General features: G+C 36.2%; 1 protein-coding gene across 1 annotated transcript in view; it reads right to left on the bottom strand.

Annotated features, from left to right (window-relative positions):
* PTPN20 (protein tyrosine phosphatase non-receptor type 20) overlaps positions 1-19,820 on the bottom strand; it is a 48,693-nt gene extending 28,873 nt beyond the window's left edge. The window contains exons 1-4 of the mRNA XM_019718076.3: positions 19,709-19,820; positions 18,185-18,187; positions 5,805-5,950; positions 3,193-3,283 (exon numbers count right to left, since the gene is read on the bottom strand). Of these exons, the coding sequence (XP_019573635.1) occupies positions 3,193-3,283; positions 5,805-5,950; positions 18,185-18,187; positions 19,709-19,805 (337 nt within the window). The 5' untranslated portion in view covers positions 19,806-19,820. The remainder of the gene's footprint in view (positions 1-3,192; positions 3,284-5,804; positions 5,951-18,184; positions 18,188-19,708) is intronic.
* Between the last annotated feature and the right edge of the window lie 1,066 nt (positions 19,821-20,886).

The following is a 20,886-nucleotide window of genomic DNA, read 5'->3' on the forward strand; positions in this document are numbered from 1 at the left end:
AAAATTCCTGGACTACATAATGCGGTCTATTCTTGCTTTGCGTGGTAGTACAGGGCCATAAATTTGACTGTGCATGCTGAAGTTGTTAATAATCTTAACAACTTAAAGATCTTAATAACCAATGGGGGAAATTATGATTGTTCCATAACCCTTAAAAATGTTTGGTTATAAATGTACAGGGAAGTGGAAAAACAGCAAAAATAATATTTATAACACTGGAATTTAAAACATTGGAAACATCGAGAATTAGAGCAATTACTTTGTTAAAAAAGAAAACTTATCAAGAGTAGTTTGAATAGTGTTTGCCTCTTTTCGTCACATAACTCATAATACACACTGAGCATTTTTTCTATGCCTTGGTGAACTATCACACTCCCTAGTTTGGATAAAATTCCACTATTTTATCCTTTGCACTTACAATGTTGTGGAGTAGCACCAATATTTTCTTTAATGTGAAGTTTTTTTGCCAGTACCATTTCCTCTAGGATACCTTCATGCTTTCTGTCACAAACACCTTCCTCATTCATGTCAACGAATTCCCCTTCAATGAGCTCTTCTGGCTTCATATCTGGAGTGTCTTGAATGGTGGGAGCATCAGCATTTCCCTGGTCAGCTATTTCTTCTTTAATTCTATGCTCTGTTAGAATTTTGTTTCCATTTTTTCCTTTTTTTGTTTCAATTTCATCTTTGTTGGTCAATTCACTCTTTTGATTATCCATATCCAGTAAAATGTTATATGGGTTTATCATTGAAAGATAAGGAAACGACATGAGAACTTACTTTGCTGTCTGTCGTGAGCTGAATAACCAGCACACAGTGATGAACTGCTGACATATTTTAAAAGAAGTGACATGGTTTATCACTGATGAAGACGTGCATTTATTATTTATATAGTAATTTGTGGACAGAAGAGTTAGCGGTGAAGTTTGTACTTTATGCAATTATTCATAGCTAATATACGGTGATTACTGCTATCTGAATCATGTTGCTGAGGGGCTGGTGTTATTTAACTAAACACAGTAACTGAAATTTGTGCATATGGGAGCCATGCAAAGTGAGGACTGCCTGAACTTACAGTGTCCCAGGATGTGGGAATTCCCACATTTAGTGTTCTCAGCATTTGAAGAAGAGGGAGAATTAGTTATTTCTTTGGCTTCCTTGTTGTGATTCTTCAGGTACTTCCTCTATTAATTCCAGAAATGTGTGGTGAAGAAATCAAAGAAACTTTCCAGGGTTGTCATTTAAGTAGGCTAATTTTAAATTAAATTACACTGCGGCATGAGGTACATAAATCGGCGGACTTCAAACCAGAACTGGGTCAAATAACGGTTGATTTTCTTTTAAGAGAAAGTCAAAAAGTTTTACATGATTTTCCTTAGTTTTAATCATTTAACTTTAGTTTTCATATCTTTGCATCTCTTAATTGTTACTCTTGTACCAGAATAAAGAGTTCAAGTCAGATCAAATGTTAAATATACCCATATCCTAAGATGAATTTCTATACTCCCAAGAGGCTCATTTTAAAGGTCTGCTAGCATTCGGTCTCCCTGATGTGTACGGATAGGAATTATATAATCGGAACCTCTAATCTCTCGGAGTAGAACCAAGTTGTTCGCATTCTCTCTTAAAATAATGGTTCTCTTTTAAAAAGTCTAATAATGGCTCATCACCCTGATTTTAGAAATATTCATTAATGCACTTTTTTACACTCTCCTTATAGAAGAGAGAATAAATTATTTTAACTATCTTGAAAAATTACTTATTGCTTTTATAATCATAGTTATTTCAGAACTAAACGAACCAACTAAACATGAAGGTATTTATTCAATGATGGCTGTCACCATGTTCTACTCTGATTTTTATAACCACCTTTCATCTAGTGGGAGAAACAAGAACATAAATAGATAATTCAAATATAGTTTGGTAATTTGGGGAGAGTAGCCACAAGATGGTAGAGACTATTAGAGAAATACCAAATCTAGCTTTGAAGAAAACAAGAAAGGTCTGGCTGAGCTAGCTCTGAAAGACTGCAGGAATTGCCTCCGCAAAGAAGAGAGGATAGATGGTTCTTGTAAGAACCACAGGTTCAAAGGTTTGGAGACAAGAGAAAGAGAGTGATGAATTCTAGAAAGCAAAGGAAGTTCTGTGGGAGAGCTGAGGCTAAAGAGGTAAAATTCATGCCTTGCTAAAGAACTTTACCATGATAGAGACAGAGAGGCAAAAGGCTTTAAAAAAAATAAAAAAAGAGTAACATGTTCTGATTTGCAATTTAGGAAAATCATTTCAGTAGCTGCTGCGAGTAGATGGGAGTGGAGACAGGCCAGCTGAGAGATGAAACAGGCTCAATCTAAGTCCTCATAAGCAGCAGTGGGAATTGAGAGATGGAAGAGGATTCCAGAGGACCAAGGAGGGAGAATCAAAAGAGCTTTGTGACTAGTTTTGGATACTGTAGATGACTCAACGTTTTCTGGTTTGGACAGTTGGGTGGTTGCATTAAGTAAGTGGTATAATAAAGGAGGAAGGTCAAGTTGGAGGGGGGGGAAATGTTCTTTAACTTGGGAAAATTTTGACTCTGAAAGGAATGTAAGGCCTAGAATGAGATTTCTGGCCTAAGAAGAAAACTGTGCTGTGTTTTGTTTCTGCTCTTTGGATGGCCTGGGACAGATAAATCCTATGAGTAACTAACTGGGTGGGGAGGGAAATGGCACTAGCTTCACTCAGCACAGGGAGGTAATGTGAAGGGCCCTTTGGAGACACTCAGAGGGCAACCTTCTGCTGGTAGACTGACCGCTTCATTGTCCAGAACAAAGAACATCAATAGCCCCACTGTATCTGCGTGTGTAAACAAAATGGCCAGGGGAAGGTGTCAGGGCTTGGGCTACCAAAAGTGACAGACATCTCGGACTATTAGACTTTGTTTTAGATGATTCATAGCTTGAGAAGTAGCAGAGCATAAGAACAAGGTTGAAGGACTTCTGCAAATAAACCTGTGACAGTGGCTGGAAGACACACCTGAAATAGAAGACTTGACCTTTACCATGTTCTAACATATCCAAAAATATGCCCAGGCCCCCCACTGCTACAGCTCCTCAGGAAGGTCACAGGTCAAAAGGCCTACCACTAAAAGCCACACAACCCACTTTTCATCTTTTCCCAAATACAAACAGGAAAATAAAATCATTTTTAGCTTACATGGAAGAATATCTCGATATCTGTTTTTGTCTCTGTTGCATGGTTCAGTCCCACAGTTGAACTCACCAGGCAGATTCTTATATTGTAAATTCTTTAAAAGGTAAGAAATATAAGTCATGTATTTACTATAACAAAAAATTTTTAAAAAATAAAAATAAATCTGACTTTGTTTAGTGTTCATGATCCTTAACACGACATGACATGAACTTATGTTAAATGTGTTGCACGGTAAGTGGAGAAATCAGAACACCATTTAAAAAGTACTATAGAAAATATCTCAGATTTCAGATGTCAATCAACAAGTTACTTGGTGAAAAAATGTTAAATTCTTGGAGATCATTTTTACCTTGAACTTCAATATTTTTCAACTTTCCTTAAAAAAATAGTCAATACAGAATATTCACTTCTTAGAACCTACCCACAAAGCTATCATTTTATAGACAAAAATAATAAAATAACAGCAATAAAATTATATAAACATATGAAAAAATATATATAAATAGTCTCACAATTTATTCCTTGTCCCATGAAGGAATTATAGCTAGGACACCAATGAAAGAATTCTTCCTTTCAAAAAAATTTCTTTACCAAGCGCAAATTCAACAAACATTTACTGAACATTTAGCATATATTTGGCACTGTTCTAGATATTAGCATACAAAGATGAATCAAAACCTGAAAATGGCTTCATCCTAAAGGAGTTGCCAGAGCAGTTGGTGAGTCAGACACGTGAACAATGTACGGAGACACCATTATAGATGACAGCTCTAGGTTGTACTTGAAGAGACAGGAAGGAAAGCTCCTAGAAAGGAAGTAGCATTTGAACTGGGCCTTCCTGCATCATCAGAAGTTACTCACATGAAAGTCTGCATGTGTGGAAGGAAAGAAGAGCAGAGGTAAATGGCTACCATTCCAGGTAGGAGGACAGGAATAAGGGCATGGAGGCATATACATCCTCTCGGGAAGCAGAGAATAGTATGGTAACAAGAGCACATGATCCAGCCCAAAGGGTAAAACTACCTGGAAGGCCTTGTTTCATATACAAGAGAAATTGAGATGTATCTAGTCCTACTTTATTTGTGGAGAAAGCTTTAGAGCCTGTACTTTTTATACTCTTCGGTAACTATTGAGTAGCCAACTTGGCACCACAAGTCTTTAAAAAAGGGTTGGCAACTCCTGCCATGGGGAATGAGCAGCCAGTGACGGTTTTAAGCAGTGGGATAATATAATCAGATTACCTTTTTAATCTTTCTGCAAACCAATTCTAAAGTTAACTTGGAAAAAAAAAATCCGTAGGAAGAACCAGCACAATTTTGTAAAATGAAAAATGAGGAAAACCTAGTCTTAACAGATGATAAAAATAATATAAAGCTATGCTAATTAAAACAGTTTGGTACCAGTATGTGAATAAACAAATCAATGGAAAAAGTCCAAGAATAAGTTTAAATGTATGTAGGACTTCAGTATATGATAAAAGTAGCATTTAACATCACTGAAGAGAAGTTTCCAGAGAACCTTGAGACAACTGGATGGCTATATAATGCGGGGTCCCTATCAAATACCTTAAACAAGTTAAATTCTAGCCAGATCAAAGACTTACACATTACAAAAATCATCAAAGTATTAGAAAAAACGTGAAAGAATTATTATGATCCTAGAGTGAAAGGGGAATTCCTAAAAAACACAGAAAACTCTGAAGCTCAAAAAGAAAAGCTTGCCATACTTGACCACTACAAATTAGCTATTTCTCTTTAGTAAACATACGCAGGCACACGTGTGTACAAGTATGTAACACAAACAACAAAGTGAAAACGTTATCACATATAACATATAAAAGGGATAATGTCTTCATTATATAAAGAGTTATTAATTGATAAGAAAAAGAATAAATAGAATATTGGGCAAAAAACCTGGAACAAAAGTTCACTGAAAATAAATATGAAAGTCTTAAAAACATATGGAAAGCTATTCTTTTGTTCTCAGATAAACAAATGTCTTTTAGATCATCAATGGGAAACCATTTGTCATTTAAGAAATAAGCAAAGATCCAAAAGTTTGATAGCACAAAATACCGGGTATCTTTCTAGGAATTTGTTCTGAAGAATATGCACACATATGCACATGCATATAATAGGGGTGATTGCTGTTCACAATAGCATATACTAATCTAAAGATCCATCATTGGGGACTATTTAAAGACAAGAAAGTCTTTATCCATATAATTAACTACTGTGCAACACTTAATGAGATAGAGCTGCATGTGCTGATAATATATTTGGAAATTATTTCTTACATGGGAAATTTGTTTGAAAGGAAATAAAGGGTAGCATAGTGTGTAAAGTACATGTCAACAATTTTTCTGGAAGTCTATATGACAAACTTAATAGTGGAAAGGGGGCCTAGGAAGGCAAGGGAGAAAAAGACGGAGACTTTATCCATTTTATAACTTTTCGTGCTATTTGACTTTTTTACTGTGTACACCTATTACTTCAAAAATGTAATATTTAAAAATAAGAACAATGTACTCAATCTAAAAAAAAAGAAAAGAAACCCTCTGGTAGTGACGTGGAAAAAGAAATCACATAGACATTTGTTAAGACCAAAATATTTACCATAAATTCCTGAATGATTTCATATCCTACTTTTTTCTGAAGCGTTATAAAACAATTCTTGATGGCTGACTGCTCATGAAAACTGAATATTAATGGTCGAACCTGAGCCAACTGAGTTAGCTCCCTTTCAGAAACAATTTGCATACCTAAGAAAGAGAAAAATTCATAGTTGTAACTTACTTGTATGTATGCGCAGGGAGATTTTGTTGTTTTTGTTTCCTTTTAAGTAAAGGCACAGCCACTTAAAAGATTAATGGACGTTTACTTTTTCAGAGGTGAAGAGTCTGTTACTTTGAAAGAAAGTATCATTGTTTTGGAAAAATTATGACTATTTACCTTGAAATTACACTAAACCTACTGTTCTTGGAGGAAAATGTAAGTGCTATAAATATAACAGATGCAGTAAAATGAAAAGTTTTCTGTTTTATAATGTGAATTGAGTGGATGTATTGACAATTATGCCAAGGCAAGCATGTGCAAGACTTTTCCCCTCCCTGAGACCAGTATTTGGAAGCCCCTAGAGTCTGAGATGAGAGGATGTGGGGAGTCTAACATACCTCTTACTGTAAAACAGATTAAGTACATATGCACACACACATGCACACATACACACACACACACACAAATTCCCAAGGATAGAGAGGATCTATATGATGTAATCAATAGAAATATATTTGTATTTATATTTATATTTATAAATAGTAACAACAGAAGAAAATACATTCTATTTAATACCACACATGAAATCATGTTTTGTTTTGTTTTAATGATGATCTTTTAGGTCATGTTGACAGTCTAGATTCCACACATCTGAAATTTTACACATCATGTCCACTGGCCAAAATGTAATAAATCTAGAAGTAAATATTAAAAGAATATTAAAATTTCAGAATTTTGAAGTAAAATGATCAAGTGAAACCATTCTCAAAATCTCTGTCTAAAGCCAAATAATATGAACTAAAATCAAGTTAATAGCAGCAAAAAATATACAAGAAGCCATTTAGCAGAAATGGACATAAAAAAGAGATGGAAGTTTATAAAGGTCTGCACAGCCCTGGGCAACTCCTCTGGTCTTGGAACACTACTATACCTGAAAGCTTTTTTTTGTAGAGGTGGGAGTCAGGGATTGTTGGTTGGGAGAGAGTGTCACAGAAATCGTAAAAAAATTTCACAGATAGCTCTGAACGTACTATGAGAAGAAGACTAGGAAGTGCAAAAGGGGAGATAATTCTCACAAGAGTAGAAGCCATTTTGATCATCTTTGATCCCCGACAGAAAAACCCTTAGAGCTTTCTTCCATTGTGTTCCAGCCTTGCTGGAAAAAGAAGCTGAGAGAAGGCAGAGAGGAAAGGTATAAGCCTGCGATGGACACAGTCGGTGACTCCCCAACACTGAGTCTACCCTCATCGTTAGTTAAAGTCATTTGTGATCGTTTCACAATAATCCCCTTGCCGGTGAATAATAATTCAGCAATAGGTAGATGATTTGAGTCAATGGGAAGCAAGGGGAAGTTTATTTGGGGCTTATGGGCAAGAGAATCGAGCCTCTGTCCCACCTTTGTCCCCTGCTCAGAAGCATAGGCCCTGATAGCCACAAGCAGCCCTATTGTGACCATAAAAGGAATGAGCTGCGTACAGCAAATATGAGGGGAGGGGGGGAATAAAAAACGTATGTTCTTGATGACAGCACTGAGCAACTAATGATATTGAACCTGGAATACTTCCTACCTCTGGGCTTCCATTATGGGAAAAATAGATTTCTTTATTGTTAATGTCATTTTGAATTTGGTTTCTTTTTATTGTAGCCTGGCCCAAGAATTCCAACAAGGTGTGCAGCTCAGGCTTCAGCTATAGATAATGGCAATCATTACAGAAAGAGATGTCTTTTAGCTACTCGGTGCTGACAACATCACTGGGCAGGTTTGAAGAGAAGGTGCTTCCCCATTATGATCCAAAAATAACACAACAGAATGGTCTGCCAAGAAAAGTGCTACCTTTGCCATGATGAGGAATCTAAGGGAGTTGGACACAACTGCTCTAACCACTGGCTCCTGGATGACACTACCTTAGCAACCATGAGGAATCAGAAAGTCACAGCCACAACTGCTGGCTCGAGTAACGTCCCACCACAGATACAATGAAGCACCAGGAATGCCATGCCTGCTGTGCTGTAGTGTATATCAGCAACATGGGTGCTTCTCTACACATTTAAGTCTTTTCTAAGTGCATACGATTCGTCAAACCTACACTAGCTTCGAGGCTACCTGGGAAATATAATTTTCAGTTTTCCTTCTGGGGCCATACAGGAAGGTGCATGAGGAGGAGAGTATAGTCAAAGTTGAGAAAGCTGATCTACAATACACGCCACATGACAATTCAACCACACCCTTTCAAGCATTCTGCTCCTTCCTCCCCAACCCTTCTACATACTTGCCATTGTATGCAGGCAAAACCCAGCCCTCAATGTATAGTTTATAATGAAGGATAACTAGATGCAAATCAAGTGGAATGAGAGTCAAGAAGAATTCATTCATGCTCAATGAGCAAAATCAAACAGATACAGAGCTATACATGTTAGTGAACAAGATGGAAATAAAACATGAGATGTGGGGGTAAAAATGAGTAATACAATATGGTGTGCAAAATTTTTTAATCCATTCTGAATGGAACATAACCTAACTTGTAGATCTACCATCTATAGAAAGAAGTAATAAGAATATTAATTATTTTAAATAATAGTACAAAAATAAGACAAACCCCAAAAAAATGAAGTGAAAACTCAGTTTACAGGCATAATAAAATAAAAGCTAAAAGTACATGATTACAGAACTAATAATAAAACATTGCAAGAAACAAAGTAGACAGTTGAAAATTAACTTATTTATAGGACAAAGACATATTTCTATAAATTAATGAAAAGAATAAAAGGAGAAAAAAAAACAAAAGATAATGCATATAAGGACTTCATCAGAAGCTCAGGAGAAACAGTGGGGACAAAGTGAGCAACTAAAGAAATCCTCCTTTATGGTGCAAGTTTGGAGAGGGGAGCAGCACCTTCTGCGGGAAAGGCATGAAGCCCCACCCAGTTTCTTTTTCCTATCTCCCCTAAGGACCAAAAGCATAAGAAGTTGAGAAGAGGGCAGCAAACTCTAATACCCTCAAAGCACAGGTTAAGACCCACTAACATTGGGGATAGGGAAAGAAGAAAATCATCTGGGCTCAGACCACAGCATACCACCTACCCCTGAAGAAAGGGCAGGATAACTGAGAAAGCACCATCCCAGGGATATGCCCCTTAACCAGGTTGAACAGGGGCAACAGAGAATGCCACTCCCTCCCTCAACCAGGTTAGGAAGCACTCTATTGCTAAGCAATGGACCAGATCATGGACAGGAACCTTCTCTGAGGTGTAGGTATAATAGGGAGATCTAAAGTAGAGAGCATAGTAAACACTGAGGTAAACCCTCTGGCATGCCATTTTCCATTCCCACCACAAGTTAACAATACAGGAATTTGAAACTGGTGGCACACTGAGAGTAACCACAGCAACATCAAGACCCAAACTCTGGTGAATTCCTAACTAAATTATCTCAACTCCTCACACTGAACACCTACCTACCAAAGCAAGAGGCATGTCTATTCCTATTTACCTCAGTCTCTAGAAGACAAAATATCCAGATTTCAACAATAAAATAATTATATGACACATAAAGAAGCTAGAAAAATAAAAAAAATAATAAAATAAAATTGTCAGGAGACAAAGCCATGAACAAAGCCATAAAAAAGAATCAGTGAGAAATGAAGAATACAATAACTGAAATGAAGAACGTACTAGAAGGAATCACGAGCAGACTAGATGAAGCATAGGATTCAGAGATTTGGAAGGCAAGGTAGCACAAAACACCCAATTGGAACAACGAAAAGAAAAAAAAGACTTTTTTAAAATGAGGATATTCTAAGAGACCTCTGGGACAACATCAAGCAACAATTTTTACATCATAGGGGTAACAGAAGAAGAGAGAAAGCAAGGGATTGAGAACTCATTTGAAAAAGTAATGACTGAAAACTTCCCTACCTTGTGAAGGAAACAAACATACAAGTCCAGGAAGAGCAGAGTCCTAAACAAGATGAACCCAAAGAGGCTCTCGCCAAGACACATCATAATTAAAATGACAAAAGTTAAAGACAAAGAGAATACTAAAAGCAACAAGACAAAGGCAACTGGTTAATTCCAAGGAATCTCCCATAAGATGTAAACAGCTTATTCTTGTCTGGGAAGCTCTTTATCTCTTCTTCAAGTTTAAATAATAGCCTTGCTGGATAGAGTAGTCTTGGTTGTAGGTCTAAGAAATTTCTCAACAGAAATTTTGCAGGCAAAATGGGACTGGCACGAAATATTCAAAGGGATGTAAGACAAGGACCTACAACCAAGACTACTCTATCCAGCAAGGCTATTATTTAAACTTGAAGAAGAGATAAAGAGCTTCCCAGACAAGAAAAAGCTAAACCCATATTACAAGAAATGTTGAAGGGACTACATTAAGAGGAAGGAGGGGAACATAAATATGAATAATAAAATAACAATAACCATATATCTACCAATAATCACTTTAAATTTAAATGGATTAAAAGCTCTAATCAAAAGACAGCATTGCTGAAAGGATAAGAAAACAAGACCCATACATATGCTGTCTACAAGAGACCCACTTCAGATCAAAAGACACACACAGACTGAAAGTAAAGGGATGGAATAAGATATTTCATGAGACTGAAATGAAAAATAAAGCTGAGTTAGGTAGTAATACTTACGAGGTCTGACAATTAAGTTCGTGAACTTGCCACTGTGCGCTTACATTGGCAGCACTGTACAAACAGTTCTGTAAGGTTTCATAACCTTGTATATCAGTGTCTCACAGCTGTGTTTGTGTCGACAGGTGGCAGTGTCTTGCTGAGTGGCGTTCGTTATTGTTGCGTGTTTTTGTGTGCTGTTGCAAGAATGTCAGAGCTTGAGTTAGAACAATGAACAAACATTAAATTTCTTGTTAAACTTGGCAAAAGTGGAAGTGAACTCAGGGACATGTTAGTCCAAGTTTATGGGGATAACGCCATGAAGAAAACGGCAGTGTACAAATGGATTAAATGTTTTTCTGAGGGGAGAGAATGCGTCACTGATGAAGAGAGGTCAGGGCGGCCAGTAACGAGCAGAACTGATGAAAACATTGCAAAAATTCATCGAATTGTGCATCAAAGTCATAGGCTGACTGTGAGAAGCATAGCAGACCAAGTAGGCATTGATAGAGAAACAGCTAGGCAAATCTTAACTGAAAATCTTGGCATGAGAAACGTGTGTGCAAAACTGGTCCTGGAGGGGGCCGGCCCGGTGGCTCAAGCGGTTAGAGCTCCATGCTCCTAACTCTGAAGGCTGCTGGTTGGATTCCCACATGGGCCAGTGGGCTCTCAACCACAAGATTGCCAGTTCAATTCCTCAAGTCCCCCGAGGGATGGTGGGCTGCGCCCCCTGCAACTAGCAACAGCAACTGGACCTGGAGCTGAGCTGCGCCCTCCACAACTAAGACTGAAAGGACAACAACTTGAAGCTGAACAGCACCCTCCACAACTAAGATTGAAAGGAAAACAACTTGACTTGGAAAAAAGTGCTGGAAGTACACACTGTTCCCCAATAAAGTCCTGTTCCCCTTCCCCAATAAAATCTAAAACAAAAAACAAAAAAACAAAAAAACTGGTCCTGGAGGAGCTCACCGATGAACAAAAGCAAAGAAGAGTCAACATTTGCCAAAAGCTTTTGGAGAGGCAAGACGATGTTTTGGGCAGTGCTATCACAGGAGTACCACTGATGAAACATGGGTGTACCAATAGACACTGAAACAAAGTGTCAAAGTGCACAATAGACGTCAGCCAATTTTCTACCACCAAAAAAGTTCCGTCAGTCCAAATCAAGAGTCAAAACAATGTTGCTAACCTTTTTTGATATCAGAGGGATTATTCATTATGAATTTGTATCAACTGGACAACGAGTTAACCAAGTTTACTATTTGGAAGTGCTGAAGAGGCTGCATTAAAAAGTTAGATGAAAACGACCTGAATCTTTCGCCAACTCATGGCTCTTGCATCACGACAATGCACCAACTCACAAGGCACTGTCTGTGAGGGAGTTTTTAGCCAGTAAACAAATAACTATTGGAGCACCCTCCCTACTCACCTGAACTGGCCCCAGTGACTTCTTTCTTTACCTGAAGATAAAGGAAATATTGCAAGAAAGGTATTTTGATGACATTCAGGACATCAAGGGTAAGACAATGACAGCTCTGATGGTCATTCCAGAAAAAGAGTTCCAAAATTGCTTTGAAGGGTGGACTAGGTGCTGGCATCAGTGCATAGCTTCCTAAGGGGAGTACTTCGAAGGTGACCATAGTGATATTCAGCAATGAGGTATATAGCACTTTTTCTAGGATGAGTTCTCGATAGACATTAAAACAAAGGCTATAATAAGAGACAAAGAGGGACATTAAATAATGATAAAGGGGTCAATACAAAAAGAGGATATAACCCTTGTAATGCATGCAACATACGAGCATCTATGAAACATATAAAGCAAATACTGACTTACATAAAGGGAGAGTATGATAGTGATACAATCATAGTAGGGGACCTAACCACCCCGTTCACACCAATGGACAGATCTTCCAGACACAAAATCAGCAAGGAAACAAGGCTTTAAATGACACACTAGAACAGATGGATTGAAATTATATTTTTAGAGCATTTCATCCAAAGCAATAGTATACACAATCAAGTACACAGAGAACGTTTTCTGGTTAGACCACATGATAGGCCACAAAATAAGTCTCAGTAAACTTAAGAAAAGTGAAATCATATCAAGTGTCTTCTCAGACCACAATGGCATGAAACTAGAAATCAATTACAAGAAAAAATATTTCAAAACACACAAACACATGGAGGCTAAATGACATGCAACTAAACAATGAATGGGTCAACAACAAGCTCAAGGAAGAAATCAAAAGATACCTTGAGACAAATGAAAATTAAAACACAATGACTCAAAACCTGTGGGACACAGCAAAAACAGTCCTAAGAGGGAAATTCACAGCAATGCAGGCTTACCTCAAGAAACAAGAAAAATATCAAATAAACAATAAAACCTTACATGTAAACGAACTAGAAAACGAACAGCAAACAAAGCCCAAAGTGAGTAAAAGAAAGGAAATAATAAAAATCAGAGTGGAAAAAAATGAAATAAAGTCCAAAAACAAATAAGAAAAGATCAATGAAAACAACAGATGGTTCTTTGAAAAGATAAACAAAATTGATAAAACTTTAGCCAATCTCATCAAGTAAAAAAGAGAGAGGATCCAAAGAAATAAAATCAAAAATAGAAGAGGAGAAGTGACAATGGACACCACAGAAATACAAGTGATTATAAGAAAATGTTACCAACAAATTGGACTATCTATAAGAAATGGATAAATTCCTGGAAACATACAATTTTCCAAAACTGAATCAACTGGAAACACAAAATGTAAACAGACTGATTATTACTAATGAAATCAAATCAATAATCAAAAAGCTACCAACAAACAAAAGTCCTGGACTGGATGGCTTCACAGGTGAATTTTACCAGACATTCAAAGAAAAATTAAAACCAATCCTTCTTGAAGTATTCCAAAAAGTTCAAGAGAAAGGAATGCTCCCAAACTCATTTTATCATGCCAGCATTACCCTAATTCCAAAACCACAAAAGACATTACCAAAAAAACAAAAAATTATAGGCCAATACTCCTGATTAATATAGACGCAAAAATCCTCAACAAAATATTATCAAACCAAATTCAGCAATATATTTAAAAAAATTATACACCATAATCAAGAGGGATTTATTCCTGGGATGCAAGGTTGGTTTAATATCTACAAATCAATTAACATGATACAGCACATAAACAAAATGAAATATAAAAATCATATGATCATATCAATAGATGCAGAAAAAGTGCCTGATAAAATCCAGCATCCATCTATGTTAAAAACTCTCAACAAAGTGGGAATAGAGGGAACACACCTCAACATAATAAAGGCCATATACAACAAACCCACAGCTAACATACTCAACTGCAGGAAAAACTAAAATGACTCCTTAAACATCAGGATCAAGACAAGGATGGCCACTGTCACCACTTATAGTCAACATAGTACTGGAAGTCCTAGCCACAGTAATCAGACAAGGAAAGGAAATAAAAGATATCCAAATGGAAAAAGAAGAAGTAAAACTGTCATTATTTGCAGATGACATGATACTATAGAGACAGAAACCCAAAATTCCACCAGAAAACTATTAGAACTGACAAATGAATCTAGTAAAGTAGCAGAATAAAAAACAATATCCAGAAATCAGTTGCATTTTTATATACCAATAATGAATTGTCAGAAAGAGAAATTAAGAAAGCAATCCCATTTACAATTGCATCAAAGGAAAAACCTAGGAATAAATTTAAGCAAAGAGATAAAACTTGTACTCGGAAAACTATAAGTCACTGAAGAAAGAAACTGAAGAAGACACAAATTAATTGAAGCACATACTGTGCTCATGGAGAGGAAGAATTCACATCATTAAAATGACTGTATGACACAATGTAATCTATAGCTTCAATACAATCCCTATCAAAATATCAATGGCATTTCTCTCAGAACTAGAACAAACAATCTTAAAATTTATATGGAACCACAAAAGACCCCGAACAGCCACCGCAATCTTGAGAAACAAGAACAAAATTGGAGGTATAATGCTACCTGATATCAAACTATACTACAAGACTATAGTAATCAAAATAGCGTGCAACTGGCATAAAAACTGACATATAGATCAATGGACCAGAGCAGAGAGCCCCAAAATAATCCCATGCCTATAATGGTCATTTAACCTATGACAAAGAAGGCGAGAATATATATTGGGGTAAAGACAGTCTATTTAATGAACAGTGTTCGGAACCCAAGTGGACAAATACATGCAAAACATGAATTTGGACCACCTCCTTACACCATATACTAAAATAAACTCAAAATGGATAAACACTTAAATGTAAGACCTGGAACCATAAAACTCCAAGGAGAAAATATAGGCAATAAATTCTCTGACATTGCTTTTAGTAATATTTTTTTTCTGATATATTTCCTTGATATATCAGAAACAAAAGAAACAAATAAACGAATGGGACTATATCAAATTAAAAAGTTTTTGCACAGCAAAGAAAACCACCAACAAATGAAAAGACAGCCTACTGAATGGAAAAAGATATTTGCCAATGATAAACTAATAAAGGCTTAATATCCAAAATTTATAAAGACCTCGTAAAACTCAACACCAAAAAACCAAACAATCCAATTAAAAAATGGGCAGGGGACATGAAGAGACATTTCTCCAGAGAGGACATACAAATGGCCAACAGACATATGAAAAGATGCTCAAGGTCACTAATCATCAGAGAAATGCAAATTAAAACCACAATGAGATATCACCTCACATGGCTGTCATCAATCAATCAACAAACAACAAGTGTTGGCAAGGATGTGGAGAAAAGAGACTCCTGTTGCACTGTTGGTGGGATTGCAAATTGGTGCAGCCCTTGTGCAAAACACTATGGAGGTTCTTCAAAAAATTAAAAATGGAACTACCTTATGACTCAGCAATTCCACTCCTGGGTTGTTACATGAAGAAATCCAAAACACTAATTCAAAAAGATATATGTACCCCTATGTTCACTGCAGCACTATTTATAATAGCCAAAATATGGAAACAACCCAAGTGCCCATCAATAAATGATTGGATAAAGAATATGTAGTACATATTTACAATGGGGTATTATTCAGCCATAAAAAAGAATGAAATCTTACCATTTGCGACACCATAGATGGAACTAGAGGGTATTATCGTAAATGAAATAATCTGACTGAAAAAGACAAACATCATATGATCTCATTTATATGTGGAATCTAAAGAACAAAATAAACAAATAAAACAGATAGATACAGAGAATAAACTGATAGCTGCCAGATGGGAGGAGTGTTGGAGGGGGTGGGTGAAAATGGGGAAGGGATTAAGAAATACAAATTGGTAGTTACAAAATAGTCACAGAAATGTGAAGTACAGCATAGAGAATATAGTCAATAATGTTGCTTCAACTATGTATAAGGGCCAGGTGGGTACTAAACTAACTGGGGGGATCACTGCATAAATTATATAAATGCCTAACCACTATGTTGCACACCTAAAACTAATATAAAATAATACTGAATGTCAACTGTAATTGAAAAACAATAATTTCAAATTCCATATGTAGCAGTAAGTTGCCCAAATAAGGTACAAAAAATTATTTTTAAAAAATTAAGGAGAGGATGGATATACCTTTCTAGATATTACTTAGAACTATAATAATCAAAACAGAATAATCCACAGGAACAAATAAGTCAATCAGTGAAAAATTTTGGAGAACAGGAAAGTATCTAAATATTTTGGGAGCTTAACGTATCATAAAAATGTATTTAAATTTAGTTTGTTACAGTGGTTTATTTCATGAATGGTGCTGGTATAACTGTAGTCAGTTTTCTAAACCTCTACCATAGTTAGCAATTAACTGCAGACAGATTAGTGACCTAAGCAGAAGGAATGGAGAGCAGGCAGGGAGGGAGGGAGGGAGGGAGGGAGGGAGGGAGGGAGGAAGGAAGGAAGAAAGGAAGTCCTGGGGAAATTTTAGGAGAGTGTTTGTATGTTCCTCCAGTAAAGATGACCTTTTTAAACATTCTAGAAACCCAGAATGTTTATGGGGTCTCCATATGAAGGTCTCCCTTCTTAAGGTATGAGGTAGGAGGAGAATTTATAATATACTTGTTAGACAGACAAGGTGTTAAGACTTCCAACATGTGAGGAGTTCCTACAAATTAATAAGGGGAAAAAATGGGCAAAGGATATAAATATGCAAATGAAAGAAGAGGCTAATAAACATACAATTGTTCTCACTAGCAATCAGAATAATGTGAATTAGAGTAATAAGGAAGAGCTATTTTTCATCCATCAGATTGGCAAAAATTAGAAAAAGGATTATCTAGTGATGATAAGAATGTGAGAAATTGGACTCTTCTAAATAGCTAGAGCAAGAATAAATTGCTCTAACCTTTTGGTAAGGAATCTGGTATTATCTACCAAAATACAAAATGACCATATACTTTGACTTAGCAATCCTACTTTATGGAGTCTAACAAAATTAAAGCATTAGGAAATATGAAATATTTTAAAAATATATGTTGCATAGGAACATATATTTTTCCTATATATATTTTATATATGAACATATATTTTCATATATAAAAGTACATAGGAAATATGTTTTAAAATATATGTTGCTGATTAATAAAAGAAAAAAATCGAATTGAGAATGGGCGAATTTCTTATAGCATTTCTGTAAAATGGAATGTTAGGCAGCTATTAACATGATGTTAGAATATGCATTAACTTATACACATATGATATAATTTAAGTTTACAAAATAAGGTAACAGAGTAATATATAGCACAGTTTTTATTTAAACTTTAAACAGAAAATCAATATTTTTTTATGTTCATAGAGAAACTTAATATTTGTTACCTCTGAGTCAAGATTTTGAATGATGAAAAGAAACTACTTTTTCTTTATATCTCTTTGTATTGACTTTTATTAATATAAGCATATATTGTTTGTGATTTAATTTTTTTGAATTTGGTCTTTTAAAATATTTTGTAAAACACTGAGTAGGTACAAAATAACAGTTAAAAATATCTTTGAAGTGTAAAATGACAACAATAGCCTACTCAATTTGAAAGAGAACATTACATTGCCCTCATGCCCCATGTGCCCTTCCCCTACTCAGGAAAAGCCACCATTCTGGATTGTGCTGTCATTCCTTTGATTTTGTTGGTTTGTTGTGCTTACCACATATGCTGTTTTGCATATTCTGCAAATTTATATAGATGGAATCCTTTTTTCTTTTAAATCTTGACTTTTATGCTGAGACTACATCTAGGTGAGTTTGTTCCGTTTCAGAGCGTACAAATACAAGTCATCTATTCTAGTGTTGAAGGACATATAGTTTGGAGAGATTTTTGTTTGTTTTACAGTTTACAGCTATTACAAATAAGGACGGTATGAATATTTTACATATGTCTTCTGAAGCAGAAGGTAAAGACTTTCTCTAAGATAATTAGGAAAGGAACTGCTAGGGTTACGAGTATATGTGAACATTAAAAAATGCAAAGTTGTCTTCTGTTGTGCCCCATATTCACCAATATTGACTACTGGCACAATATTTAATTTTTAACTATCTAGTATAAATTGTTATTTCACTGTCATTTAATTTTCACTTCCCTGATTCAAGATTAGGTTGAACACCTTTCCATACTTCCTCCTCTGTGAAGTGCCCGGTGGCGTCTGTTCTGTCTTGGTCAGCTTGGGCTGCCATAACAAATTACTGTACTGGGCGGCTTAAACAACAAACATTTATTTCCCACAGTGCTGGAGGCTGGAAGTGTAAGATCAGAGTGCCAGTATGCCTGGATTCTTGGTGGATGCCCTCTTCCTGGTTTACAGACGGCTGCTTTCTTCCTGCATCCTTACCAGGCCCTTTCCCCCTATATAAGGACACCAGTCCCATCATGAGGGCTCCACCCATTCAAACTCAATCACCTTCTAAAGGCCCCACCTCCAAATGCCATCACATTGGGGATTATAGCTTCAACATACAAATTTGGGAAAACACAAACATTCAGTCCATAGCATTCCTCCTGCCCTGGCCCCCACAGTTCATGTCTTTCCACATGCAAATTATATTCGTTCCATCCCAACAGCCCCAAAGTCTTAATTTGCCCAATATCAACTCTCAACTCTAAAATCCAAAGTCTCATCTGAGTATTATCTAAATCCGATACGGCTGAGACTGGAGGCAAGAATCCTCGTAAGGCAATAATTTGAGGGGTGGAGGAAATGTCCTCCACACCTCGATGGCGGTGGGAGACCTTGGTCTAACCTGGCAGAACTGTATGCCAAAGGGGGGATTTTACCATATGCAAATTATACCTCAATACTTTAAAAGGATTTCTTGTAAAGACTTGTATTTTAATAATTGCAGAGTGCGATATTGCATTAATTAGATTTGACATTTTTTAAATTGAAAAACTGTTATTAGAGATGATGATTCTGGCACTTGAGGTGAGGTTGAAATGGGTGATCTCTAAAGATCCTCTAATGCCAAAGTTTTTGAGGTATGTATGTGACCCCCTAACCTCACAAACAAAAGTTTTCTATATATATGAACATATTAATTCATGCTTATATATACGCTTATATATTACGTTTATTTATATTATATATAAACGTAAATATATATACATAGAAAAAATTTGGAATATTCTTCAGTATTATGATTTATTTTATTATACATCATTCTATTTCCTTTTTTCCCACAACATGTGATTATGTATAATCCAAACAAAGTTACAAAGTGTATATATACTGTGCAACAAATTAAAATTTAGGAAATGAGAATGTCATATTCAAGTCTGTACAACTCTATAATCCCTACTTTAAGAAAATGTAAATAGCTCATTTTATTAAAATGACACGTTTGATATATTAAAATAAAGAAAGGATAGAGAAATTTGTCCTTATGAATGTGGGCTGTGGAGCACTTTCTTCATTTTTAGAAGAAAATCCTAGAAAACCATGTTTTCCCCATTTTAAAAGTTTTCCTGGCTCTTTCCTGCATTTATATGAGAAATTTCTTTGTGCATGCCTTTGAAATACAGCCTCTTCAGGAATGTGCTAGGAGAAACAGGACAAAGTCATACCGGGAAGCTGAGCAGAAACAGTCTGGGATGGCCCTGCTAGCCCTTCACGCTCACTGCTCCACTTGTCTCTGAGGAAGGAGCCACCAGCTGTCTGCATGCTGTGCTCATTCTTACTAGAAGATAAATTTATATATTTGTTCATGTTGTCAAAGAATGCATACCTTTAAAAACCTCTGATAATCGACAGTAATTACTAAGTTGACACTCACCTCCCTTTCAGTTCAGCCTCCCACTTCCTTTGTCAACACCTGGAACTGGCCCACACCCAAAGAGATAACCCCAAAATCCCAATGTCGGGTCACAAACTCCATTTTCTCCCAGTTTTACCTGGCTTGCAAACTAGCCACTTTGGATCTATCCACCTTCTTTCCTCCTTTACCTAGGCTGTGGGAAAACAGTACTGGGGTCCCCAGGTCTAACATCAGCAGAGAGCCATTTGGAAAATACTGGTATATTACTGATTGGTTTCCTCTACCATTCCTCCACTGCAGCTAATTCTGAACTACCATTCTCATAAAAAAGGAGCCCCTTCTAGAAAATGCAAGCCAGAAACAGGAATTCTTTCAACGTACTCTCCTTCAAAACGTATACTTAGATGCATCAACATTCTTCACTACTCCTTACTGTCTACCCGTTCAGAATTAATCCTTCCACATTCTAACTCCATGCCTTCTGTCTTCTCTCAGACATTTTTCTATAATTATCTTTGTGTATATAAGCAATTTCTCCCTATCTCCAAATTCTTGCGTATTATAAGGATACTTGGTTCTCTCTCATCAAAAACATAGAAAACGCTTTAAACTTTCTATTTCCATCTAACTACTGCTCTACTTCTAATAGACTTTTCAAATACTAGTCCATACTTGCTTTCTGCTTTCTTTCCAACTTCTCACTACTCAATGTATTTACTTATGTTATCTGCTTGGCTCTTGTTGCACTTTTATTTGCAAACCTGCTTAACAAAAGCCTTCTAATTTCACTTCTGAGTCTAATCTCCAGTGTCTAGAGAAAATTCTCCCTAAAATCCAAATTTAATTATACCTGCTTACTGACTTCAAGATAAATCAAGGCTCCTTACTGGACACATAAATTTAAGATGTTAGCAATCTGGTCCCTGCCTACTTTTTCATCATCTCTACTAATTTCCTTCATGCACTTCATGTTTGTTTTTTTCTTTT

Source organism: Rhinolophus sinicus, chromosome 15, assembly GCF_057876585.1.
Source record: "Rhinolophus sinicus isolate RSI-liver-muscle chromosome 15, RSI-T2T, whole genome shotgun sequence".
In the NCBI taxonomy this organism is placed as follows: Eukaryota; Metazoa; Chordata; class Mammalia; order Chiroptera; family Rhinolophidae; genus Rhinolophus; species Rhinolophus sinicus.